Below are 27659 nucleotides of genomic sequence, written 5' to 3'. Positions count from 1 at the left end.
CAAAAAATGACAGACTGGTTGGTGGTGGTTGTATAAAAAAGGATCAGAAACAATAATCAGACAGTGATAAATATCTGCAGGTTCATTTTTTTATATAAAACCCACTTTCACAGTTGCCTTTTTGATACGAATACTTAACAGTTTGGTTTGAGTGCAGCATATTTTTATGTAGCTTTATTTCCCCTGGAAGATAAACATATATTCTGTACTGTATGCTGATGTCACCACATATTTATTGGCTCCATGTGACAAAGCAAACAAGACTGTAACATCAGGAAAGTAAACGATTTAAACAATAAAGACTTTTTTCTAAAGTGAGATGGATTAAGTCACTCACTGTTTTCCTCCTCTTGGTTTGAAGTTACCAATGCTGGTGGCATGGAAACCTCATGAATTCTTTATACATCAGCAGCGTTAGATGTCAGTGTGGGGGCAGTGGGACTGTTTTATCACTCCTTGTTTCTGCTCTGCTCCGTCACAGGCTTCGTCTTGGTCAACCAGAGTCCACCTCTCACAATACAAAAAACTGAACAGACATGAGTAGCTGTTACTTCTTTCAAACTGCAGATTTCATGTATGAATGTATGTCAATGAGAGATGTTGTCTTTCACCTGTGCTGAGAGTGCAGACCACTGTTAGAAAAAGAGACATGTGGTAAAGCTGTGGGGTTGTTTTGGCCTGTAGGTGAACACAGAAATTAGTTTCATGCTGCAGATTTGTTTGCAAACATCACTGATTTTTTTTTCTTTAATCTTACACATGCCCCTGCTGTCAGAGTCAGGATGGCAGTGCATATTCCGTGTCCACATGACAGCAGACCGAACACATGATAGGCTGCCCACAAGCTCTGAGGAACTGGATCCATCAGTGTGAATGTCACTGAAAAACCTTGAGCCAAAGAAAATGCTCATGATATGAACTCCTATTTTTACTTTTATATACATGTACCCCATTTAAACGGAGCAGACGTACCTGAGGCCATGAAGGACAAGGCGATGGATGCTGACAGGTTGTTCAGGAGCGGCTGTCTGCAGTACCTTGAAGATTTGGGCCTTTAATAGAAACGGACACCATTGTTAAAGCCCTGTTCCCTCTTGTATGAGTAACCCATGATCTGCATGGCTTTGTGCCATTGCCTGTGTCCCAGTTACCTTCCCATAATGTAGAACTGAGGGGCCAGAATAACTGCTGTGAACACTGCGTTCACTATTTGACTGTGGACAGAAAAATAAAACATTTGTAGTAAAACATAAATAATTATAATATCTCACCCCATAACAATACTTACAACTTTAACCTCTGAGTCCTTGGTAACCATCTGCTGCCACAATATGCCATGAAGATTAGCACGTACAGAAACATGGATGCTGTAACACTGTACCTGATCTGCACTGTTCTGCTGAGCAACTGTCTACAACAGGGCTGTATCTGCAGGGGTGGGGAGGGAACTGGAGGCAGCAGCTCAACAGAGAAAACTGTAATGTAAAATACAACTCAAGTTTTTAAAGCAATCAATAGCTTATAGTTTATTTATTGAACGCTACTCATCACTTCAAAAACATCAACCACATAAAAGAAGTATAAGACAAGCAAACAATAATATATAGAACAAAAAATATGATAAGAAAGGCTTGATTTCTCTATTATTATCCCAGTTCTGTTCATATAAGGCTTCATATAAAGTTCTGTTCTTTTGATCAGGTCCTTTCACATGTTGTCGAGGTCATCTGCAAAAAACTATTGACAATGAGTCTCTCTGATGAAAGGTGAAAGTGTTAAAGAAGCAGTGAAGTCATTAAAAAAGTTTCACATTCTGTAATCAGGAACAGGATGATTTCCTCATATTATGTAAAAGTTCTGCTCCACCCTCCAGATCTCCTGAGCATGAACAGGAGCAAGCGAACACATCACCCCTGCCCCAGATTGACTCATAATATATCATCCCACCCTTTAACATCGGCACAGTTCTTTCTTGATATTCTGCTGCCAAGTCTTCCAGAGAGTCAGAACGACCTCCAGAATGCCTGTCGACTACAGCGGGACCTGGGACATTGTCAGCAATGTCAATTTTGAGGGATACATGAACGCACTTGGTGAGTCTCACTAGTTCTTTTTATCACATTATTTGTAAAATGGTATATTATACTTATCTGTACTTGTTTTTTTCTCATTTTGACTTGCAGGCATTGATTTTGCAACACGTAAAATTGCCTCAATGCTGAAACCTCAGAAAGTGATTAAGCAAGATGGAGACTGTTTTACAATCCAGACGTTCACTTCTTTCCGAAATTATGACTGTTCATTCAAAATTGGAGAAGAGTTCAAAGAGGTGACAAAAGGACTGGACAACCGGACATGTCAGGTAAAAAAAAAGATAATTAAAGAGGTTCAATTCAAGAAGTTAGGCTGCAACATGCAACAGTTTATTCATTTTACTCCATTTTATTCTCCCTGAGACTGTGATGAACTGGAAGGAAGATAAGCTGGTGTGTGTACAGAGAGGAGAGAAAAGGAACCGAGGCTGGACTCACTGGATTCAGGGCGATGAGCTTCATCTGGTACGACAGCAGATTTTATTCTGGTGGTTCTTTACAGTCCAGTTGTTTGTCATTTTGTGTAATTCAGATTTTTTTTCTAATCCTCTTCAGGAACTCACATGTGGGGATCAAGTCTGCAAGCAAGTTTATAGAAGGACAGCCTGATCTTCTCAGACTTCATGTGTAGGATTTCTGAGATGAGCCACAAACTGTAGCTTCTGAATAAAATGGTGTTTGCTTATGTTTTATTACCAGCATACAGGCACTGTATCTTATAATCACACAATATATAGAATCACATGTCTGCATTAAGTGTTTTAAATCTGCAGAGATTTTTAACAAAGTCTTTTTTTACAATTAAATTAATTAAACCTGTCATCACATTTCTGACAAACAAGCATGTCACTTAAAAGCTCAAGGGCTGAGAGATGAACACCTTCATTTGTTGTGTTATTTCCTATGCAGTACCATCTAACTCAGACCTGGGCAAAAAACAGCACGCTGCTTCAATGTGGCCCACAGACCAGTCTGGCCCAAATTTACAAATTAACAAAAGTCAGATCTTGAGCATGGCATTACCGGTAACCCTTTTCTTATAAAAGTCTATGTGGCCCTTGCAAAAAAAATGATTGCTCACCTCTGATCTAACTAACTTAAATAAATTACATTTGTGATGTGTCTTGAACTTTTCAGTGACTTTCTGCAAAGCTTTCATCACACTTCATTCATTTGGTTTCAGTCTGGCTCATATGCATACTGTTAATATAAAAAGCATTGAAAATTGTATGACTTTAAGCTGTTGGTCGTTAGAGGTGTGCTATTTAAGGGATGTACCAAACACACATTTTACTATGTTTACAAAATATCAAAAAATAAGAGTTACATGATCAAAAACTATATAAAAAAGGAGTAGAGAAAAAAACAAACCTGGATTTATTACAAATGCAATTGTTTCTCTATAAAAGAAGGTGGTGCATAAATGCAATAAAAAGATGCAATAAAATGGTGTTTCCCAACATTTATTGACTCCGGCACATTTTACAGCACACCTGGTATTCTGCATGCAGTGTGCCGTGGCACTAATGTGCCGTTAGAGGTCACCAGCTATGCCATGGGGAAAGTATCCAATTTCACTTAATTGGCCAAAAAAATATTTATTTACTGTAAATCATTTTTTAGTTTGTCTATGCCAGCAACGTAGAGCGACAGGCAGAACAATAAAATAACCCCTAGAGTCAGTGGCACGGGACTTGGCAAAGGTTAAATAGGGGGTGTTGGTGAAAATCTGTGACTTTCCTAACCCTAACCCTAGTTTTTGAAATGCTAGGTTTAGCATCTCGCTGAGACATTTTCGTAATCGTCTCAGCGAGCCGAATACGGCAAATATTGAACCACAACTTTCAAACAAATCGAATTCCTTTTCAATCTTCTTTATCTGGATAAAATGTTGCCATTAATCATTTCTGCAAACTGTAGATACGTACAAGCTGAACATTTCTGAGGCTAAAATAAGTATCATATCATCATTTCCTGTGACAGAGAGTAAAAACATTCTCTCTATATATAAACAATCAAAATTGTAAGCTGTCGTTGTCCGCTTGAAGGAGTTTTAACCTGAAGTTATCTGCAGCTTTTTGTGTCTAAAAGCATGTAGAAGATGTATGTTTTAAACTGGCCACACGATGGCACTATTGCAGCATTAATATCAATGTAATCGCAGTATTAATATCAGAGGGGACTTTTACACTTTTAGCTTCTTTAAAAGGTGAACCATAACCATGGCTACATATTTCCATGTTTACATACAGCGGCAGCAAACTGTGTAAGACACATGATTTAAAAACATGGTCCAGATGCCTTGCGTCAACTTTCTGAATGATTAAAAAAGCCACGAATAAGACGAAACCGGAAATGACGAATAAGAGTTGCCGCGAGATTTGTATTTAGCTTAGCGCAGTCTATCAGACGGTCTGCTTCGTAAGAAACTGTTCTAAATATATACTTATAAGTTGTACAAGGTGTACCGGGTTCTCGTCATAATCTGGGACAGCTCTGAATGTTTTATTGCCGCCGTTGTTAAGTGTCTGAGTAAAACTTCTCTACAAGAAAATGTCAAGTGATCCAAACGAAACTCGCCAGGTCAGATAATGTCAATATAATTTAAATATGCTATCTAGCTAGCATATTTGTTTGTTAAGTTACGGCAGACTTTACATAATACTCATGGTTAACAGGATAGCGTCGTGGCATCTTGGTGTTTTCTTGTAATCAGATTTAATGTTTTCATTTGTAGAGACTAAAGGCGGCAGTACATTACACAGTGGGTCGTCTGTGTCAGAAAACCGGACAAGATCTTCGGGTGGAATTCAGCCGACAAGTCATAGCCGCGATAACCGAGACTACATACAGACAATGTGGTGAGTGTCAACACAAATGTTTGTGTAGACATTATGAAGATGACACACATTTAGTGAAAGTGGATATGAAATCTTGCCATATTGCAAAAATATTGTGGCATATCCTAAAATCCAAATTTTAACCACATATAGGTCATTAACTTAGCTGTATTGACAGGTCACAGGACAAATCTGCAAAACGTATAAATGCAAACACACTCACGTAATTCACAATACTTTTTTTAAATAACTCGTTGTTTTTTTCAGATATATTTGCTAAAGACCTGGAAGCCTTTGCAAGGTGAGTATGCCTGCCTTTGGAGCTTACCAAGTCAATATATACAATATACAACCATCTACACTGCTGTGAAAAAGTACAGTATTTGCTAATTTACAGGTGTCTTCTGGTTTTGCTCATCACATTAAGTGTTTCAGATCATCAAAACCAAAATGTATTATCAAGTATAACCTTAATGTTGATTTCATATAATAAGAGAACAAAGCTATCTAGACCAACCTGACCCTATGTTAACAGTAATTGCCCCTTAAATTTAATAACTGGTTGTGCCACCCTTTGCAGCAACTGCTATTAAACATGTCTTTAACATTGCTGTGGAAGAATTTTGTCCCACCCCTTCTTTGCAGAATTGTTTAAATTCAGCCACATTGGAGAATTTCCTAACATTAAATATGCAAAATAAATAAGTATCTGTAAGGGGGAAAGTACTTTTTAATAGCACTGTATATGTAATTTACTCTCTGAAACCTGTTTTCACAGGCATGCTAAAAGAAGCACAGTATCTGTAGAGGATGTAAAGCTTCTAGCCCGTCGCAGTAAAGCTTTGGTGAGTTACTCCTAAACATGAACCTGTATTAGTATGTAATCTTAACAAAAAAGTTTTGATTCAATGTTTGCCACTTCCAATCATTTAGTTTCAATAATGTAATACACTGGACTCATGAAACAGACATAGAGAACTCTACAGCAGACAAATAATGTTCAATTTGCTTTTATTCATTTTCAGTCCAACTACATACAAAATAAAAGTGAGGAGCTGACCCAGGAGCAAAAGGAATTGAAAAAGAAGAGTACTGGAAAAAGGAAGAGCAAAGACATTGAGGAGGAGAGCAGAGAGTGAGGACAGGACAGAGGCAAGCCTGCAATGCCTTAGGTGTGCCCAACATTCAAATATACAAGAAGACTGACTAGCACATGACAACGCCATCAAAAGTGCCAAATGGAATGTGGACATGTAGATATTTGGCAAAGAACTTCTAATGGTCATGGGATCTGCTAATTCAGTGTCAAAGTTTAGTGCATCTGGCACAAGTTTGACATGTCTGATTAACATTAAAGCTTAACACATAATTACTACATAAATTGTCTTGATCTCTTTTTGGGTGATAACTTATTTAACTCTCCTTCAAGTCTTGAGACTTGTCTGGGCCACAGCCATGTCTAAGGCCAAAATGATCCTCTAGTCCAACACTAATTATATTGCTACAGCCAAATTGGGGACAAATTACACTGTTTGTAAAGCTACAGCCACATTGCTGAGCTCACTTGTTAAATGCTGAAACAAAGCCAATGCAGCCTAGGAATTTCCCACCAACCTTAGAAGTAGATGTGAATAACCAAGCCATCAAAAGCAACAAGACAGGTACTACCCCATTTCCTGTCTGAGAAGGCCACACACACTGAAAGTGTTGGAACTTCCATCTTCATCCTTCAGAACAGACTTCAGTCAGGGTTCAAACGGAGACCTCGACCAGCAGAGCCCAAGGTCCCTAGATATGTGAATCGAATTAGATGTTTTTGATTTTGACAAAACTGACTCAAGTAATATCAACTAAGCATCTATTCAAATGAACTTTATTAGAGAACTCCCTTCATTTGACAGGTTTTTTAACACCTCACAAACAGTAAGAGCTACTGGGAACCATTGGACACACCACTCCACGTTCGCACACTACACTCGCGTCTCCCAGAGTCTTCAGCAGGTGTCATCCACATCAAAAACACACTTACAGATCAGTTCATAAACATGAAAGCACACACCATACAGCATTCAAATCAGATAATATAAGCAATACAAATATTCATCACAACATTCCACTACATTTTGATATTTCTGATAGACATACTTAAGAATAAGGAAAAACTTGCAAAGATAAAAAAAAATCTTGAAGTACTAATTAAAGAATGTCCATGTTAGGGGGAGGCGCTCGTAGCATCTGCAGCTTCCACTCACACACTCTCAGAAAGCAGTCAAATTGGGCTCTTTCACCGCACAACCAGTCCGTTTCACGCGTCTCTCCGCTCGCTCACTCATCGCTTCACTCTTCGCCACAAGCCATCCTCAATCGCACTCATCAGTTCTTAAAATGTCAGTTGCGCAGTTCTTTCCATTTAAAAGTGGATAAAAGTGAAAACACCCACCGTCTCTTAGAACATGCGGAGTGAAGCCGTTCTTTGATGGCATAGCATTTACAGGTGGGAAGAGGGACAATGATACCGATATCACCCCAAGAATGCTGCCAAAGAGGAGCTTCCTCACAGGAAAATGGAAGAGAGGTGAACTGCAGAAGAGATTTCAATGAAGGCTTTTCCACAGAACTTGACTGCAAATAAAGTTGCACTTAAAACATTTAAGGTTTCAACCAGATTCTTCCCAATGCAAGATTGCCTTTTAAAGTGAATGACCAAAGCCTGATGATGGTGAACCACAAACATTCATGCATTTCAAAATGGTTATCACATTTTACAATGCATGCATTAGAGAATCCAGTTGAAATGGATACAAACAAATGAGACATCAAAAATAGCACTTTAGTTGGACATCCTGGTAAACAATTCAACACTTCCTAAATTAAATCTTTAGCATTTTTTTTTCCAAATGTACAAAACATCTTCCACAAAAGTGTTAAGTTTTCAGATACGCTTTAACACCAGAAATAAATTTTGAAAAGACTCATCTTTCTCACAATACTTACCATACAAACACTTAACTTACATACCCCACCCAGATGACTTTGACTCCATGCTGGATCCAAAACCTGAGCTAAACCCACTGCCACTGGTTGTAGAGTTTGACCCAGTTCCCCAGCCAAGGCTGGCTGAACTTGTGCCATAGTTGCTGTTGCCTGTACTGAAAGACTGACTCTGGTCCCTACTGGAGCTTGTTCCACTGGAGGTGCTGCCTGAGGTGGATGTCTGCTGCTGGCTAGCCAGCATACCCATCATCCCCCAGCTACTCTGCAAAGCTGCCTGAGCGGCAGCCATCATGGCAGGGTTCAGACTGAAGGAACCAAAATTAGCCAGACTACTGTTAGTGCTGCTTCCTAAACCACTGCGGCTGCTACCAAATGCTTGAGCTCCAAAACCATTTCCAAACCGTGCTGTACGATCAAACTGCCTATTGCCATGTTTGGGCTCAGCATTAGAGATGTGAACGCTGACTCCTTTAATAATTAGGTCCTCACCACAGAGAGACTGGGCAACCTGTGAGACAAAGACATGCGTCAGGGCATGGAGCACACAACCAGAAAGCACTTACTACACACTTAATACAATACCTGATCATCTGCAAATGTGACAAAGGCAAAAGCACGGAATGGCTTGGGGATGAAGACATCTGTGACTTCACCATACTGCAAAAAGAACTGCCGGAGGTCATCTGTTGTCATGTCTTCTGTGCAACGGCCTACAAATACTTTCCGGCTCCTTAGTGGCTCATCTGGACCTTGCTGTAAACAAAAAGAAAAAGATAATTGCTGTTACACAGCGTCAACAACATTAAATCAAATATTCTTTCCCATATTGTGTGGGTATACGCACGGACATTACCATATTCACCTTCGAGTTAGGAAGCTTGCAGTCGCACCATCTCCCATCGATCATGTGGCGCTGTGAGATCACCTTTTCTTGGGCTTCATACTCTGTGAACCTCACAAATCCAAACCCTTTGGAGTTTCCAGTCTTTGCATCTCGTTTTACCTGAGGCAACAACCACAAACAAGTAATAAACATCAACCGTCACACCAAACAACTGCAAAACATATTTAATTTGTATTTATGGTGTTTTACCTGAACCATGATGACTTCTCCAAATGTGCTAAAGTAGTCTTTCAGGTCCTGTTCAGTTGTCTTCCAGGGGAGACCCAATACAATTAGATCAGATGTCTTCATATCCCCTCTCTTCATCTTCACAGCAGAAGACGCATCGATTTCATCCATTTTTCTTTTGTTGTCTAGAAGGAAAATAAAGACAGAGACTTAAATGTTAGGCAAACTACATAAGTAAAATATATGTATGTGTTTCCAGTTGTTAGACCATGACGGTGTTGAGTGTGTGTGAAAAATGTTGCTGTGAATATAAATTAGACTTTTTTTTTTTAAATAACAGAATGTCAATGAGTCAAGTACACTTACTTAAAATGCAGTCCATAAATTGTTTAACATAAAACATTTTAAAGCATCATTAGAAGTATTTGTAAAGAGGTGCCAATTCAACTAAAACAACCTTTTACCAGAAAAGATTATATCATTCATTAGGCTAAACGCCACTCGAAGCGACTGAACAGCATCGAATGAGCATGAACAGCTGTTCTAAACAAAACATGCATTCGCCCATTTTCGTATATAAACAATATATATAATAAACAAGTATAATGTTTATTATGTTGTGACATGTAGACCTTGACTACTTAAGTTTGAGGATGTATTTAGCGCCACGAATGGCACTAGTGTGGGCGTGGGTAAACTACACCACATGTCATTCTCATCTATTTGGAGTGTGCTAAAACAACTTCATGAATTATAAATAACCTTACATCTGGACTCCTGTTCTTAACCAGGGTTACTGGCAACATCAAGAACGTAGTGCTCATATTTACCTTTTGGATAGTTGACTATGTACACGACGTTTCCCCATCCATTTTCTGGCGCATGTAGGATCCCTTCCACGAGACGCACTCCCCGCATGCACTGAGAAACGGGGCTCCTGAACCGAAGGCCGCACGCCCCTGGAAACTGAGCTGCCACGGTTGAAAGCAGGACAGTGCCGTCATCCTCCGATGGGATTTCCATGGGCTCCTCGTTCTCCTCCTCTGCTACTCGAATGTATACTTCGGCCATTGTCTCCCACAAAGAAAACTTATTGACTGAATCAAAACAATGCTAAAGTTAGCCGCTAGCACGCTAATTGTCCACAATTGCGGCTAACCTTAGCCGATGTTGCTAAAACGACTGAATGAGTCAGGCTAATTTAGTGAGTTATACGGAAAGAAGAGATGTCAAAAACGATGCTACAGCAAAACTTGCGTTGCGGTGGGGTTAATATCAAATTGTTTCATTAATATTATTTCCCCTTGAACTGCTCTGATGGAGCGAGCATTAGCCTTACTGTTCCTTTGTTCGCTGGGACGGGGATCTCTGTCGTCAACACCGGACGACGATGGTTCGAATGTGCCTCTCAATGAAAACTGCGCACAATCCCGTCCGCTAACTAACGCGACAAACCAATTCCTCCAACGTGGTTAACGCAGACAAAAGAAGCTACACAACTTCAACAAAATACTCTTCTCGTTTCACATGCAAAGTGAGTAATGTAGCTTGTAGATTTTCTTTCCACGAGGCAACAAACGAAAGCACCATGTAAGGCCTACCAAAATGGCATTATCTAAGCGAAGACGGAACTACGTCATCAGACGGGACAGTTTGATTCCATGGGGGTAAAACTCTCTGGAATGTGTCAAAGTGTCAACAAAAATTTAATAATTGCAAATAATAAATGTTAACACCAGCAATAACAATAAGTTAAGTTATGTCTGTTTGTTTAAGGTAATATAATACAGCATTGTGAGGTGTATTTATGATCGTCAGCTATTTGGTATCCCCCCCCCCCCCCTATTTTTCGATGGAGTGGATCTGGCTGAGTTTATCCATCCAAAACAGCAGCTTCCGTCAAGTAGGTGGTTGGAGATAGGAAGATGGCGGTTAGTACGAGCCATCCCAAAAAAGCATACGATCTACACTTTCGCTTAGAAGGTAGTATCTTCAGGATAGACCGCTTAGTAAATAGCTATGTTAATCAGTTTGATTGCCGTTGCTAGGCAATCAAACTCTTGTTATTCACCCTCTTTCTTCTTTTTTATTCTTCCGTACGTTTTTTTGGCGCAGCGTATCTTCAGCATATATTGACCGATTTCAGCCATTCAGTTATCGAAATGTTCATCTCACAAAGGACATTCTGGGTCAACTTCAATTTTTTTTTCCAAAAAAAATTATAATTTTTCAAATATTAATCAATCATACAATTTCGGTGCCATTTTTAACATGGGAGTCTATGAGAGAGCCCTTCAACTAGGGTCATCTGCCAAATGTATCTCCTCCTACAAATTTCAAGCTACAGACTCCATTTTAGTCTTAAAACGCTCATTAGATGCTGTTCTATCAAACTTGTATTCAGAATTTTCTAATTCCAAATCGGTTCCGCACGCCAGGCGCTCAAAGTTGGAGTGGTTTTTGAGTCCTCCTCTGCTGTTACCATGGTGACAGGCTGACACACACAGAGGCATACAAAGCTCTGAATTGATCTGATTCTTCAGCAATTCAGAGCAATCCTTCCCATCAGCATTCAAAGCAATGTTTCAGCTGCAGCAATCAAACTTGCATTTTCTTCAGGAAATGCCCTTTTCTAGTATAAATGTAAATGTCGCTTTTTTAGTCAGTATCTTTAACTGGGTAAGCTAAAAAAGTCAATGTTACAGTAGCTAGTCTGGTCTGTTTTTTGAGATGTAGATTGGAAGATAATACATTAAAGCAAAGAGGATGTATATAAAAAGACAATTCTGCAAGCTTTTTGTATTCCACAAAAAACTGATCTTGTAGTTTACAAAATAGTCCAGTCACAAAAAAGTCCAATAGAGCTTGTTTGCTGCTCAGACTTGACCAGTAACTTCTAGACTACCAGTCAGTGTTGCAAATGTTTGGTCAGTTCTTTTAGCAAAGCTAATTATATAAAACATGTATTCTATTTCTGTGGTCTGTCATACAAACAAAAATATATATTTGGTTTGTACTTTTACATTTAGTATTTTTGGTTCACTGTACCCATCAAAAACCAGGAGGAGGAGTGCTATAGCCTATGTTACAGTCTTACAAAATGCAAGCATCCATTTCAGCTTTTGAATTCCACGTGACAAAAGAGATCTCAAACAGCTTTTTATTACATTTTTCAATCAATAACAGTACAATTTAGTACAGTATCTATCTTGCATCCAGCTCACCGTGGAACACCAACAGACTGAAATGAAATACAAAAAGTGAAAAGGTACATAAGGGTGCAGAGCTCTATAATATTAATGGAAAGAAAAGGGAATCCATCTCAGTTGAATTGCATTTTCACTTGTGGCCACACACGAATACATCACATTTATTGTACATCATCGCAGAAAAAAGAAAAGTGAAAATATGTCACAACTTTAACAAAAGTGCTTCTGTATACAGTGAAATGTTGTCATTCAGATGCTCTGATTTTCAATTTAAGACCAAGAAAAAAAATGTACAAAAGTTTTAGTATGGACAGTGTGTGAGGACATTTTTGTTCCATTGAGTGTGAAGATCTGAAGGAGAGAAGAGACTTGTCAAGGATAGATTTCTCACAATGATTGTTATAATTATTACAAAAATTGGCATCAATAGAACTGGTAAGCATAATTTACACTAAGTATGCAGTCAATATTTAATCTTTCTCCATTCTCGCTCACTCTGGTGCATAGCATTACCAGTATTAGTACATGATGTATGCAGAGTTGGAGCCAAAAAAAGGCCTCTATTAAGTTCAATCAATAGGTTACTCTCCTTTTCGGAAAAACAAAACAAAAAAATCTAGGTATTTTTGCACCATTGAAAGCAAGTCTACAGCATGCACATCTAAATTAACTCATGGCAGACAAAATTAAATGTCTTAACTTAAAACATCAGACCATTATTTTCAGACATTGATTTGTACATTTCATTCACAGAGTTGCAACTGCAGTCCCAAGCAAAGGAAGTGTATTTAGTCAGGTGAGGTGTTTCACTCAAAGTGGATACGAAACACAAACCCCCATCTGTATAGTAAAATCAAGCCATGCCTGTTATCACAGCACCTACCACCCTACCCCACCCTTCCCACCAAAAGTCAAAAGGCATGTACAAGAATTAAGGGGGTTAACTGGATAATTTACTCGTTATAACTCTTTTTGTACTGGAATGAGCATTCATAACTTATAGCATGTGCTTGGTTAGTTAACATAGTATTAGTTGAGAGAAGCTTCATGTGCAAAAGGCTGTGATGAAACAAAAACAGCTAGTATATAAATACATCATGGACATTTTGAAAGCTGCTCGTGTAATATGATCCAAGCTTTTACTTCCGCATTGTTTTTCTCATCTGTCTTATATGATTTACCTGGATTAGAAAGACAAGCTGTAATTCAAACATATCTAAAACCACTAAAGAAATATGACAAAAAAGAAAGCCATCAAGTAGAATAACAAACCATCAGAATAGAAATCTTAAAAAAAAAGTTAAATAATTTGTACAATTACACTCCAACATTTGCTTTCAAGACGCACACATTTGCATGGGATGATAGTGTTGTTTTCTCTTTCAAGGTAACATAAAATGGTCCAAGAAGGAATGCACAAGTTTCTGATTTGATACCACAGGAGATCCTTTCTTAACTAGGTGATAAACAATTGTGCTCTTCTTTGTGTAGGAAAGGCATTGGTTTCCCTTCGTTTTTGTGGTGTCCAAGTCAGTTTAAACAGTGTTGAAGAAGATGCTGTGAACATTCTCAAGTTGTAATGGTCTTCCAGTCAACTTTGGAGTTAAAAGAACATCTGGGAAACAAAGACAGGGGAAATTTAGGATTTAAATAATCGAATCTACAGTTTAGCCATTTGTGACGGTTTGTGACATCTAACAGATAGTGATTAGCATGACAGAGGGAAGCTGCCTGTGTTGTTTAATCTGACAGCTGGGGAACAAGCTTGTTGTTATTCTACTTCAACAGGTGTAGATATAGTTTTTTTTTTAAAGCAGCAACATGTGGATGAGAAAAATCTGACTGAATTCGCTCCCACTGCCAATAAATGGGTTTGACTCTTGTTTTGTGTCACCACTACAGATATAATAGAAAAGAAGTTCTTAAATAGTCCAAAGCAGCATGGAGATTTTTAAACTTTATATATCATAAAATTAATTAATTCAAATCAATCATTTAATGAATAAATAGCAGTGGAGTACAGAGAGCACAGATAGTTACAAATTGCAACCTTTTCCACTTAGATGCAAGTCTGATGATAAGTGTTTTTTTGTGTGTGAAAGGGGAATCATGTTTATTTAAGACTTAGTTTAAATCATTGAATCAAAATGTTGACATAGGTAACTTACTGTATAAACTAATATTTGCAGTTTTAAAATCACAACAGCTTCAACTCATTTCAGAGTTAACATTGATATAACTAAATAGCATGTGTGGTTACTCAGCAGGGCATGTCTAAAAATAAGCCTAAACAAATGGTAGAAGCAGTTTCAGCTGCCTGGGCATTCATCACAGATCGTATTGATAACAAAGGGCCAAGAAAGATTAGTGATTTAAAGAGAACACTGAGGTCCATCAAACTAACACATGTCCAAATATGCAGCCTAGCCTACGGCTAAAAAACTAAAAGACAATTAATTCTTAAAATGTGCAGGGAGACAAAGTAGCACATAAGCTCATCTGCTTTCACTCCTGCCAAGCAAAAGATGAGGCCTCAACAAGCGTGTAACTACAGGTGTAGGGCTAAGTAGCCTCAGATACTGTACAAATGTAACAAAATGTAAAATAAAAAAAAAAGAACCTTCAGGCTTCAATTCCAGATCTTCAGAAAACTGTCCCAGGATCCTGTTGCAACTGCCATGCCATCATCAGTAACTCCCAGGCAGCTAACGCGGTTGTCATGTCCAGCCAACACACCTAGGAAAGAACAACAACTATAATTTAGTCTACAGTCAAAAACCAGACCTCAAAGTGTGGTTATTTCCCAAAAGCCTTATTTTAACACAAGGGACCTAAGCCTGTTGTTTGAAATAATACTTCGATTTACTAACCAGCACGGTCGGCTTTTAGTGTGTCCCACACGTTACAGTTGAAGTCGTCGTATCCTGCCAGGAGAAGGCGGCCACTCTTTGAGAATGCAACAGAGGTGATGCCACATATGATATTGTCATGAGAGTAGATCATTAATTCCTGATCAGCACGCAGATCAAACAGCCTGCAGGTGGCATCATCAGAGCCCGTGGCAAAGGCATTGCCATTAGGAAAGTACTGCAAATTACAAAAAGCATAAATATACAATAAGGTACATATTTTGAAATCCAGCAAAACTGTTTATATTTTGAATCTGTGAATAACGTACACAGATGGCATTAATGTCAGACTCATGGCCGGTAAATGTCTGTCTGCACATGCCCTCTCGAACATCCCAGAGTTTAGCGGAGGCATCGCAAGCACCAGAGACGAATAACCGCGAGTCAGGGGCCAGTGAGAGGCTCATGACATCACCCGTGTGTCCAGCAAATGTGGTTGTCTGCTGGCCAGTCTCAATGTCCCAAAGTGCACTGTAAAAACAACATACATTATTTAGAGAATTACAAAAAAATAATTTTATCAACACAAGCAATGCTTTTACTTACCAAGTGGTATCTCCAGAGCTCGTAACAATCTGGTTGTCATCAAGAAAGCGACAACAGGACAGGTAACCTGATATTAGAAGAAACAAAAATCACTTCAACTTATTTTTACCAGCTTTAAATTATTTGCAACGCTTACAAAATATGTGATGGAAAGGGGGCGCACCTGTATGTCCAGCGAGCTCACGGCTCACACGTACATTCCCCTCACGTGTTTTCAGGTTGTAAATGGAGCAGATGTTGTCTAAGCCACCACAGGCCACATAGTTTCCTGAAGGTGCATATGCACAAGTCATGACCCAGGAAGATCGAAGTGGAATGGCATGAACCTGTAAAACAAAGGTGGCACAGACAAATACATTTATTTACCTCGGAGAATGTCATGGTTGAAATAATGAATTATTTTTTTCAGGGGGCAACAACAACAGGAACCACAAATACATTCTACTTGGATGATGGCTATACCGTAATTTGTGTGTTTGATGTGTATAAATCTTTATTGTGGTCCACTTTTGGTAAACTGGACTAAGTGAATTGATCAGGTGGAGATAAGCGAAGTGGTGTCCTCCAATGTACACTGCATGTTTAGACAAAAACCAGGCTGAGGAGGAGTTAAAGAAACTCTCCGAGTACAGTCCTAGATAAAATACTTGTGAGACATATAGAACATGCTAAAGTACCACTGTGGTCACTATTAGAGAAGTCCTCTGCAGAGATGAACCAGAGAGAACTAGCAATACTCCATCAATTAGACATTTATGTTCAAGCAGCTTTCCGGAAACCACTCGAGTCACACGACAGCCTGCCTGGAGTTTGTCAAACAGTATACAAAAGGAAAACGATTCTGTAGTCAGATAAGACAAACACTGAATTCTTTGGTCTAAGCACCATGTCTGGGGAACACCAAGCACTGCTCATAATCTTTGATACTATTCTGCATGGTGGTAGGATCGTTGCATAAAGATTAGACAGAACTGAGAAAAAGATGAATGCAGCCAAATACAGAGAGGTCTTTAGTGAAAGAAAGCTCTGGAGTGCATCGACCTAACACTGGGGTGATGGTTCACCTTTCAGCACAACACTGAACCAAAGCACACAGTCAAGGTAATGCAGAAATGACTTCATGACAACTGTGACGGTCCTCAAGTGGGTGAGCAAAGGCGAAAACCTTGAATCTTGATTCTCCAGTACATTTAAGAGTTTGGCTTACATTTCTGTTCTTTATCATAAACTGTCTTTTTAACATCGCCACAAAAACAGTAAGTGAACTGAGGACAGAGCACAGAATGTCCATCCTGAAAAATCAAGTCCATATCATTTCCATTTTGACAGAAACATGATAGCATTTATCAATCAATAATCCTCTGCTTAGCAGCACTCACACCATAATGTGGCAGCTTAATTTAACAATAGGATAAAACTATCAGCTTTTCTATTTGTGATCCTCTCTAAGCATCAAGGTATCAAATATACAAATCTGACCTCAATCTAACCTGCAATCTTCTTCTGATACACTGGAAGAACGACCATTTAATCTTATAATTCCCAGTTGGATTTATGGTCCTCTGTATCAAGTTAACTTCCTGTGTAAGCTTAACTACAACTAGAGGTTCTAATAACCAGCAGTTGACAGAATGTTTAAAATCGTATGGTGTAAAGGCCAAATTACCTATTAGGTGTGACAATACGCTACTTCCTCCTATTTAAGCAACTGCATACCAGACACATCCACCCCAAGGCAAAGGCCACAAATGCCTCTCTTTGAATATATTCCCAAGAATGTAGTGTGTAATTCTAGCATAACCTTATGAGTTCCACAAATGCCAAATATAGAAGCAAGAACATCATGAAAAAGGTTAACTTATGACACAATGTTATAAAACTAGAATTTTTAACTAATTTACAACCATTAGCCTTATTATAGCATTTATTAGCTTTACTTTCATGTAGATGGCAACCGTGACATGCTCTTAACATCAAGCCTACACAGCTGCTTTTATCACAAGTGACACAGATTGCAGATTGAACTATTACTACATAGACCAAAAAGAAACAAAAAACGCTTACCTTATTTGTGGTATAGCTATCCCAAATAATGAGTTTGCCATCTTGAGAGGCACTGACCAGGAGCCTACAACGGGGAACAGAAATTTTCAGAGTTGTCAAACAACATCTATTTCTAGTCTGAGTAATAACTCAAAAGACTGCAGGAAAAAAGATCTGTGCTGAAACAATACAATATTAATTTTATCAGTGGGGGAAAAAATCTAGGCAGAAGCACAGAGCCAGCACAGACAACATCTCCACATACGCAACAAGCTACACACTCCGGCATTTAGCTTACCTGGAATCTGTTCCCCAATGCATGGCATAGATTTTAGCCAAATGACCCCGCAGCGTTCGTCTTGTACGCATCTGGATTCGGCCAACAGGGTCAATACTAGCTGTGATCTGCAAAGCATCAATTACACTGGTTAATTTCAGACCAAAGCATTTTAAACTGAAGACAAAGATTGCTTGTAATTGTTGTTACCTGTGATAGTGTGGCATCTGCACATGCTTTCCTGGCATCCTAAAGGGGAAAAATCATCTTTAGTACAGGAATTCTTCTCCTGGTGTCCCTCTTAGCCAGCAGGCTCTATTTATATCTCATTGTGTGGTTGCATATGAAAAAGTTACATTTTGTTACTCACTCTGATCTGATTCTTGAGCTGCTCTGCCTCTTGGCGTAACTGGTCGAGTTCACTCATTTTACTGTGACTTTTTAATTACCTTACTCCAGCTACCGGGGCACTTGTTGATCTAAGGAAAAAAAAACATAAAGAGGCACATTATTAAATCATTCACACCAATCTCCATCTCACGTTTAGGGTGCATTTGTGAGTCTGAACCTGAACAGAGTTCTCACCATTTGTTCAATTGTTTACTGACAATATATGCCACGTACAATTAACGGTTCATCCTTACTTTCCTACTACAGTGTCACGATCACAATCCTGACACACAGTTCAGATTGCCAGACGAATCCTGTTAAGTCATGACTTTCCAGTGATCCGAAAAGCAGTCATTATCCTGTTGACCTCAATCCCTGACATACTCAGAATTTTAGCCAAATGATCAATAGTATCAATGGTATATCAGTAGTAGCATGGTGCAAATATAGCAAACCCATTGTGAAGTGCCCCTCTCATTCATCAAAGTTAATATATTTTTTTTTCTTGCTTCTTGTTCTGTGATTAGTCCTTTATAATAACCTCTCTCTACAGGACACCAAATTCAATTAACACTCATAAAAAAAAATCTGAACAAGACAGTGGCTTTTAGGAGCACGTTACTCCACTGTGCAATGAAAAAAGTAATTAAACTGAGCTGACTGTAAAATGTATGCAACCTTGCACTCAGATTCATCTAATTAATTATTAAAGTCTGTCAAACAGAAGGACATTAGGGAACAAATCTGTAATTGCACTCTTAATGTATGGGAGTATGTGGGTTTCAAATTGTACACTGTTAAGAACTAAATCATGAACAATGTTATTTCTGACTACACCTACACAACTGGTTACCAAAATACAGTATCATATCAGTTATTATAACCACTCCATTATGATTTTAACAAATTGACGATTACAACAGAAACACTACTGGTGACTAAAAAATAAACTTTTCCCAAAGGCAACCTTCTATGGCAACAGGACATGACCATAGAAAATAATACCCACAATCCATCTTATGTGGGTATACCCCTTTCTATTACACATAACTGCTGAAACAACTTCACAAATCTAAGGGATTAAGAAAACCAATATTTAATTTCAAATCTGAGCAACCTTTCCCTCCCATTTATCTTACCTGGTGAGTATGCCTATGTCCCTGAAGGCTGCAAGACAAGACTGGAAATCTTCTTTACTTGACTACATTATGTTTTAGGTCCTCTGACTGCTTGACCTTTTTAATACAGGTTATCCTCTTACACTCAATATTATAATACCTGTGTCATATAATGTAATGAGAAATCAGTGCCATTGATAGCAGAATGCCACTCTCTCCTTGGAAACCTCAAGAAAATACTTGGCATTTGGTACAGTATTATCAACATTTCTTGAAACCAATATCAAATCCATCAAATTGTATTAAACTGTAAATTAATTATTCAGCTCTCACTTGTAGAGTTTAAAAGGCTTTTGAATGAAACCATACAGATTTTTGTCACTTCTAAAAATGTAACTTGATGTTATTATTTCAAAACTCCTCTATGGTTCAAGTTCACAAATATTTTGTTCTCAAAGTTTAACAAGATACAAACATTTATTAAAAAAAATCTAAGTGCAAGACACCTTGCACCTAATTCTGGGTTTTTAATATTCCATATTGAGAAAAAAAATGACCTCTGTGGATGCTTTCAGTTAAGGAGTTCCTCTCCCTCATTACTTCTCCTTTCCAAGCGCCTGATCAGGGTCAGCTGACTGCATGATAAACAATGAGCAGTGGCAAACAGCCTGAAGTTGCAACTCACTAGCTGTTTTCAGGTCCCTTAGAGTTGTGTCTGCTACTTCTGAAAGTGTACTATCCATTTCTAGTTCAATTAAAAGTAGGTAAGTAAACATCTGTTCTCAAAGGACAAGCTAACTTATCTGTACTGTTAAATGATGATAATGCAATGTTTCACAGGTCTAAAGCTGGATCATAGAAAAGCCATAACCAGCAATATCACCGAGCAACTCCATAATCCTAAAAGCTAAAATCCTCATTCAATGAGTCTCTAATCCTATCCATGTCCACTAACATAAACAGCTGGCAAAGCCAGTACAGGCATTAGAAATATGTTTCCCAATCATAAAAGGATGAGTTTAATCTTAATTCTTTTACACACAACAAATCCAGGCACTTTCTCACAGCAAGTGCCTGGATTTTCAGCTGCAGATGAAATCACAAACCAAACACTGACACTCTGTTATTGCTCTACAGCGTGACCAGATACAAGACCAAATTTAAAACCATAATAATTAAACACACCTTTTAGGAAATTTGTTTGCACATTTGAAATTATTCTGAATGTAAGTTTCTGTATGACAGTAGTGATTACAAATCAGCATTAAGAACATACCTGACAAAAGGTGTCTCCGTGCAGGAGTTTACCCACCACTGTATGCAATGTACTGATAGTTGACCTAGTCAATGTGTGCACTACTGTGATTTGCCTACAACACTGTCACAATCAAATCACATATTTTGCATTGTATTTGACTATTGTATTCTACCTGCTGGGTAGCTGTTTCACACCGTTTGTTATCCTTGTTTTTAGAGGGTTGGTTTATAGAAACTGTAGACACATTAAAATCAAACTAATTCTGCAGTTGTGCACAGTAATGTGGCAGAACACAGAAGGCTATTTATATGTGCATAATACTAATCAACTGAACGCTGTACAATATAATGATAATATGACTTGTACTGATGGAAATCTGAGAAGATGCAGCAAAACGCCATCTTGCAGACTGCTGCCCGCTAGTTAGCTTGCTAGCAGGCTTGACAGTATGGGCCTGCAGGCAGGGCAAAGCTTCAATAAAGCAATGCACTCTTACTTTATTGATGATTTTAACTGCAAGTCAATCATTTCTGGTAGAAAAGCATAGTCGATCAAATGTAAGCCTCGCAACATAACACACAAATCCAAAGAGCCTGTATCATCTAATGCAAAATAATGTAACCACAGTCACTTCAGGGAAGACTCCGCTGCTCTTCCGCAATTACACGGAGTGCTATACAGCTAGCTTTTAAGCCAACAGTGAGTAAACCTTAAAACCGGCTTGTTGATTGCCTGCAGAAATCCACTTACATACATACGAACAATCTCGTTAAACCCAACAGTCCCCAGTTGATTTGATTACGACCTATCTGTATATTTATTTGGTCCTTTAATCTCGTAGTGGACCTGATCCTGTAAAACTGCAAGGTCGGGCGGCGATGGCCTGTTTCACGTCAGTAAGCAACGAATGCAATACCGTTGACTGGTGATTTTTCATAAAGCAAACAGCCATCCTCGATCAATCGCTTTACAAATTAGCTGATTGCTGACCAATAACCAGCGGTATTAAGCCAAGTTAAGGCGTTGCACCGGTACGGCTGTTTTGTTGCAGGCAGGGAGCAATATGCTAACTTATTTGTTCGGCTTGTAAAAACTGGGTGTTTACCGCGGCTTCAGCAACAACACGTTAATAAAGCGTTGCCATCCGATATAAATTCACTGCGTACAAAGTTAACTTATGATGCTAGCTACTCTTCTACATTCAATAACAAATATTTGCTGCCAATTTGTTTACGGGACGTTTTTGTTTCAGCCCAACCCAGTGTGTCATTATCAAGTGACAGCAACATCCTTAAATGTAATAATGCAATCTAATCCAAACGAGGAAACTGAAAGTGTTAGTCTTATTTTCACATTTATCGTTATACAGCTGGGTTATTAACTTCCAAACACTCTAAAGCTCTGTGTTTTAAGGCCAAGAAACACCTTCGCTGGGCCATCGGTGACAGAAAGTCCGACTGGCCAACGTTAACGTTACTTCATCGCCAGCTTTAAGCTTTCGCTGACATTAACGGTAGTTAACCTCGCTAAATGGACTAGAAGCTAGTTACGTGGGATTACGCTCTGTAGCACCTACCACCAATAATGAACACACAGCACCAGCCCTGCAAACACTCCAATTATCCAGTTATTTGTATCTATTTATGATAAAATCCCTAACTTAACAGTAGCTAACCTCAGCTAACTAAATGGCTAGCAAGCTAGCTCTTGCTACCCCACCCCCGGGCAGTTCAATTCTGCCACAATTAATCAGATGATACCATTATTAAATGCTGCCAAAAAAACGTAAAAGCAGCACGATATTGACTTTATTTTACCTTACCTGGTTCAATTTGCGCTTGTTTTTGCGTTTGGGCATTGACTGGAAAACAAGTCGGTGTCCACCTCCGATCCACGCATCAACGAACACCACAATGCTAGTTTACTAACTAGCTAAGCCAGCTAGCGTAGTTTTCCGTGGAGCAGCCCTTCCCGAACGCAGGCTACGGCTAGGGAGCTTGACAACCTCAGTCGACCAACCCGAGAGGTGGGGGGGGATCACACCCACTAGTCCTGCACTAAAAACACTACCCAGACAGACACAAATGTCTAATCTTTAAAGTCACTATACCTCATTCAACAAGACAGCCTACTGTCTCCCGTTTGGCAAGCTTAACATCTGTCCTTTCCGTAGCAAGAGTCTTGTCCGGCCAGCGAACGACGAGATGGGCGCGGTAACCCTGCAGTCAGCGCTGGGAAACCCCACGCTGCAGCAGCAGTGGGAAGAGAACCTTAGATTGGAGTTTTAACACGGTACATGCTGCTGTTACTAATGTTTTAGCACTTGTTATATGTGTGAGTTTAATGCAAATGAGCTTAAAGCACAGATTCCATCGTTTGTCGCTTATCAATCGAAAAACAGTAGAAGTGCCGGGCCTCAGCTCGGCTTTTAAAGTAGGAAGTGGTATTCATGGTTTAAGCTAGGCCCTCTAGCTAACTCACAACAGCAGTGTCAACATCTGCCCTCAGCTAATTAGGAAAATGTGCTCTGATGTGCTGAGAGTGAATCTCGGTACCATAAATCCTCGCAGACTTCTTCTCATAAAAACTACACCAGGAAGTCGCCACAGATACATCAGTTGTTTACCAAAATGATTTACCTACACTCACTGAGGTTGGGATAGAAACAAAGGATTATGGAAATAATTCATAAACTAATTAGAAAACAATTTATCAGCCACAAACAGCACTCATACACACTAATAAAGTAGGCCCAGGTTCATTCAGGAAGCCCATCAGAGAAGACGAGTAGCAGCATTGTAAAATAAGTCATTTCTTATGTTTGCACATCTAGTTCAGTGGCTGTAGTCCCTTCTTTGTAGAGAAGTTGCCATTTTAAACCTCCAAATGGTGACTTCCTCTTCTTCCTCCTCTTAGGGGGAAAGGGGTAAAAGACCAAGGATGACCAATCAGGTGAATAGTGTCAGTTTAATCCTGCACTCCATGCAACCATCCACACTGTGGACTTTTGTGTTGCTGTTGTCTTTCAGTGGAAAAGCAGTCTCCTTGTGAGCTTCATGCCAGCTCCTCTTGATTGAGATAAGCTTAGTAGGCCACAGTAAAAGTGAGACTTTTTTCTGTTGAGCTGCAAAACAACCAAGGCCATCACTTTGCCAGCAGGTGTTTCAGCCATTTGGTTGTTCATTTTTCACTGGATGGAAGTTGGGGACCACAGTTTCTTCCATTTTAACAGATTGCTGGAGAAATCTTTCGAGATTTTTCCTCAAAAATGGTCAATGTCCGGCTGTGTGGTAATGCACTGTACTGTTGTGTTTATTATCAGTCATGTCATGATTCACACCTTCCCAGGATGGGGTCATCTTTCAGGCTTTCTCAGCCACTTTATGTCCTGCAGCCCAGCCCTTCATCATGCAGTAAGAAGTACTGCCCTTCATCTTATGGACTGCTGTATAAAACCAGGGGATAACGTTTTAACTCATCATCATTATCTTTTAACAACAAGCATCTTTATTGAGGCTTTTCTGTTTAAATTTGATCAAACTACATTTACTTCATAATTTGCACATTCATTTGGTTGAAAGCTTCAGAAGCAGGAAGAAAACAGCGTTCCCACACTTCTGTGCCTGTTCATAAATAATGCTTCATTATAGAGCCACAACTCTGTTACATGTGTAGGCAAAGTTGGCCAGCCATAAAAACAACGCTGTGCAAATTTAACAAAACAGGCGTGCTTTTCAGCTGTTGCATGTATAAACTTTTTTCGTTTTTTTTGCTGTGGAAGGAAGACTATCAGGTCAATTCATCCAATTGAAATTTGTGGTCAATTGTGTGAATGATGCAGGAAAAACATCTTCATTTTGATATCCAGAGTATCATTGGAGACACATGGAGCACAGAGACTCATTGCTCTTTCACTTGCCTGGCAAATGTGAAATTCTTAATGTTCCCACTGCAATGTTGGAAATAACTTCTTGTAGTTAAGTGCCTCCTTATTTGTCCTGCTGCTTGCATAAGAGTCACTAGGGGCTGCACAAACACCTGCTAATGGCCTACAGCTAGCTAATTGCTGTTCCCAGAACTGTAAGGTCACATGACGCTAAGGTTGCAGAAAATGCAACTTGTCTACATATTTTGTTACCTTGTTTGTAGACCTGCCTGCCTCTGCAAGAATACTGATACTAAACCAATGACACATAGTTATTTTTTCCAATAATACTGTTTGTTGCCTGAGATCAGTATCCAAATATTCCTCATGGATGATTAGTCCATCCTCTAAGTGCCATAAAAGGTCTTCAAGCAGGCTTTTCTACACTCTGGGGACAGAGCATTAGACATGTGGTAATGAGAAGACCAAGACATCCTCTCATTCTGCACTAAGTGTTGTCAGTGCACACAGTGTTTTTGTTTCCAGCAGAAATGGTGAGTACCCTTTAACTATAAGGAACTAACCTCACACAGTTTGCTAACAGTCATTGCAAGTAACATATTATATTCTTAAGTTTTGTCATGTTGAACTTCATTCCAAAAAAATAAAAATAAATCTGTGTCTTCCAGGCCAGCAAATTAACACAACAACAGATCAAAGAATGCAAAGGTGTGTTTGAGATGTTCGATGAAGAGGGGAATGGAGATGTGAAGACACAGGAACTGGAGAGACTGATGAGTTTAATGGGAATCAATCCTACAAAGAGAGAGCTCCTCCAGATGGCCAAAGATGTGGACAAAGATGGTGAATATATATAAGTCCGTATAGTGGAAATGCATTAATTCTATATAAAGTCACAAGAAAAACTGTTAAACCGGTGAATAATGTATGGTCTTTACATTTATATTTAGAGGTACATCACTTGAATTTCAACTTTATTATGTCACTGTGACCGTTTTTACACTCTTTAAAGCTGTTGATTCAAAGATGGTGGAAATGCAGTGTGTTATAGTTTGTTTTATTTAAATACTCCTTTAAATGTATTTAAACATTTCCCCGCAGATCTTTTTTTTCTATCTCTAAAGCTTTTTTTCCCAAACCAGTTAAGTTCTTATGACCTGTGACAGCAGCCTGGCATTCACACAAGTGCTGCTGGGTAATGGGCAATAGATGATTTATGTATTATTCTGATAATATTAAAATAAATTAATCCCACATCTGGATTTACCACTAATGGATTTATAAAGCGGCTTTCCCAGGGAATAAAATCTTCTGAATGCACTGTAACGGCACACACACGGCATTACTGCAGGTTTCCCTACTAACCACTAGGCGGCAATGTTTCACAATGTGTGATCTGTTTATAAAAAGACTGTTGGCACTGCTGCTGCGCGCGCACACACACACACACACACACACACACACACACACACACATTTGAAGACTTTGTTAGTTTAGATTCACAACTGTATGAAATAATATCTTACATCCTGCTGTTTGTAGTGTTTTAGTCATTTCTGCACATTTAAATTTGTCAGATCAAGAAAGTTGTACTTGTTTCATTTATTAGACTTCCTTATTATTCAAACAATGATTTTGTCACATGATATAGTTTTCCTGTATCACTGTTAAATAAAAATATAAAAACAATATTAATGTTAAACAGTTTAATACTATTCTCAGCCAGTGTTATGTGGGTAGAGCATAAAATATAACATTATATATGGTCCTCTTTAACAATTCTATTTCAGTATCATTTCGGCTGCTCACTGGTAGACAATGACACCATTTCCTTTCCTGTTTCCTATTTCCTTACTTGGTCAGTCCTGCTGACTGTATGCTTCTCTGGGATTTATTGAGTCTTTAGTACAAAATAGCAGTCATCCTTTGTTGAATATATAGGGCATTCTAGTGAACTGAAGTTGAGTATTTTTGGTGACATTTCAGGTAAAGGAATCTTTAATTGTGAGGGCTTCCTTGGTCTGATGGCACTGTACCACGAAAGAACCAAGAACCAGGATGCTGAACTCAGAGCTGCTTTTAAAGTGTTTGATAAAGAAGCCAAGGGATATATTGACTGGAACACTCTCAAGTAAGAACACGATATAGATTAATTAAAATTCAATAATAATATTTAGAAAATATAAAAAGAAGTTAAGTAAGCCCTTTGATGATTACACAACTAGTCCATAATTATAACCCATACTAAACAGACAACACATTAATCAATGTACTTAATTTTTTATGTTTCACTTTTCATTTTCAGGTATGTACTGATGAACGCAGGAGAACCACTTAATGAGATTGAGGCGGAGCAGATGATGAAGGAGGCTGATAGAGATGGAGACGGAACCATTGATTATGAAGGTAACTTTCATTATAAAAGGCTATAACTTCTATACAACCTTTATAATAAAATATTTTTTAATGTGCAGATATAATATCGCAGCATTTGATTTCTATTGTTTTTATTCAACTATATTAAAATGTTTAAAACTGATAAGAATTAATAATAAATAAAAACAACTGCAGAATTTTCTTATTTTAGTAATAATGTTTTAAACCTGTAAAATTATAAATGTATTTAAGACTTGAGAAATCATATGTTTAAATGTTTGTTCACATAAAAACTCTCTGCAATGTTTTAAATGTGTCATTCACCACTGATTTCTGTGTCTGTCTTCAGAATTTGTTGCAATGATGACCGGGAACATGTTCAAAATGAGTTGAGGAATCCATAAAAACTAAACTCTGACTTTTAATCTTGTTGATATTCTACTGTTGCAAACATACAGGAGATGGAAATATATCTGATTATGGTGCAATTTGTGAATATTTGTACAAAACCTTAAAGCATTAAAAAATGCTTTAAACTGATTTCCATGTCTGTTTTTGTGTGTGTGTATTTAAGTCTTCAAGTCTTAAACCACAAGTCATCACAGGGTTAATTTTCTCAGACCTGCCACCCGGATGCAGTCATTCACA

At 38.6% G+C, this 27659-nt stretch overlaps 5 protein-coding genes across 12 annotated transcripts; 3 read left to right on the top strand and 2 right to left on the bottom strand.

The window, feature by feature from the left end:
* The first annotated feature begins 1876 nt into the window (after nucleotides 1–1876).
* Nucleotides 1877–3229, top strand: rbp7b (retinol binding protein 7b, cellular). Its single transcript, XM_028406026.1, has 4 exons — nucleotides 1877–2093; nucleotides 2184–2362; nucleotides 2457–2558; nucleotides 2649–3229. The coding sequence occupies exons 1-4, from the start codon at nucleotides 2021–2023 to the stop codon at nucleotides 2700–2702; spliced, it is 408 nt and encodes a 135-aa protein (XP_028261827.1). The 5' UTR covers nucleotides 1877–2020; the 3' UTR covers nucleotides 2703–3229.
* Nucleotides 3230–4463: 1234 nt separating this feature from the next.
* cenps (centromere protein S) lies at nucleotides 4464–6096 on the top strand. The gene is made up of 5 exons (XM_028406525.1): nucleotides 4464–4676; nucleotides 4831–4954; nucleotides 5201–5234; nucleotides 5712–5778; nucleotides 5959–6096. Exons 1-5 carry the CDS (start codon nucleotides 4647–4649, stop codon nucleotides 6070–6072), a joined length of 369 nt encoding a protein of 122 aa, XP_028262326.1. The 5' UTR covers nucleotides 4464–4646; the 3' UTR covers nucleotides 6073–6096.
* Nucleotides 5928–10625, bottom strand: tardbpb (TAR DNA binding protein b). 4 transcript variants are annotated; one of them, XM_028406523.1, is made up of 7 exons: nucleotides 9830–10625; nucleotides 9021–9184; nucleotides 8781–8930; nucleotides 8510–8680; nucleotides 7948–8435; nucleotides 7374–7513; nucleotides 5928–6721 (listed from the first exon to the last, which is right to left on the bottom strand). In XM_028406523.1, exons 1-7 carry the CDS (start codon nucleotides 10068–10070, stop codon nucleotides 6675–6677), a joined length of 1401 nt encoding a protein of 466 aa, XP_028262324.1. In that variant the 5' UTR covers nucleotides 10071–10625; the 3' UTR covers nucleotides 5928–6674. The 4 variants fall into 4 exon arrangements, with proteins under 4 accessions (XP_028262324.1, XP_028262322.1, XP_028262323.1 ...); XM_028406521.1 differs by lacking the exon at nucleotides 5928–6721 and having other exon boundaries at nucleotides 6785–7513; XM_028406522.1 differs by lacking the exon at nucleotides 5928–6721 and having other exon boundaries at nucleotides 6785–7513; nucleotides 8790–8930.
* Nucleotides 10626–12145: 1520 nt separating this feature from the next.
* Nucleotides 12146–22995, bottom strand: gnb1b (guanine nucleotide binding protein (G protein), beta polypeptide 1b). 2 transcript variants are annotated; one of them, XM_028405566.1, is made up of 11 exons: nucleotides 22860–22995; nucleotides 18354–18462; nucleotides 18194–18232; nucleotides 18005–18111; nucleotides 17728–17791; nucleotides 15827–15989; nucleotides 15664–15730; nucleotides 15387–15588; nucleotides 15079–15295; nucleotides 14829–14944; nucleotides 12146–13823 (listed from the first exon to the last, which is right to left on the bottom strand). In XM_028405566.1, exons 2-10 carry the CDS (start codon nucleotides 18408–18410, stop codon nucleotides 14838–14840), a joined length of 1023 nt encoding a protein of 340 aa, XP_028261367.1. In that variant the 5' UTR covers nucleotides 18411–18462; nucleotides 22860–22995; the 3' UTR covers nucleotides 12146–13823; nucleotides 14829–14837. The 2 variants fall into 2 exon arrangements, with proteins under 2 accessions (XP_028261367.1, XP_028261366.1); XM_028405565.1 differs by lacking the exon at nucleotides 22860–22995 and adding an exon at nucleotides 22572–22710.
* On the top strand, nucleotides 21429–27517 carry LOC114435681 (calmodulin-like protein 6). Of its 4 annotated transcripts, XM_028405567.1 has the most exons (6): nucleotides 22908–23041; nucleotides 23666–23701; nucleotides 25304–25478; nucleotides 26622–26766; nucleotides 26941–27041; nucleotides 27361–27517. In XM_028405567.1, exons 2-6 carry the CDS (start codon nucleotides 23690–23692, stop codon nucleotides 27402–27404), a joined length of 477 nt encoding a protein of 158 aa, XP_028261368.1. In that variant the 5' UTR covers nucleotides 22908–23041; nucleotides 23666–23689; the 3' UTR covers nucleotides 27405–27517. The 4 variants fall into 4 exon arrangements, with proteins under 4 accessions (XP_028261371.1, XP_028261368.1, XP_028261370.1 ...); XM_028405570.1 differs by lacking the exons at nucleotides 22908–23041; nucleotides 23666–23701 and adding an exon at nucleotides 21429–21448; XM_028405569.1 differs by lacking the exon at nucleotides 23666–23701.
* Nucleotides 27518–27659: the final 142 nt, after the last annotated feature.

This window comes from Parambassis ranga, chromosome 5 (genome assembly GCF_900634625.1).
Source record: "Parambassis ranga chromosome 5, fParRan2.1, whole genome shotgun sequence".
NCBI classification, from domain to species: Eukaryota; Metazoa; Chordata; class Actinopteri; family Ambassidae; genus Parambassis; species Parambassis ranga.
This window is presented reverse-complemented; position numbering and strand designations above follow the sequence as displayed.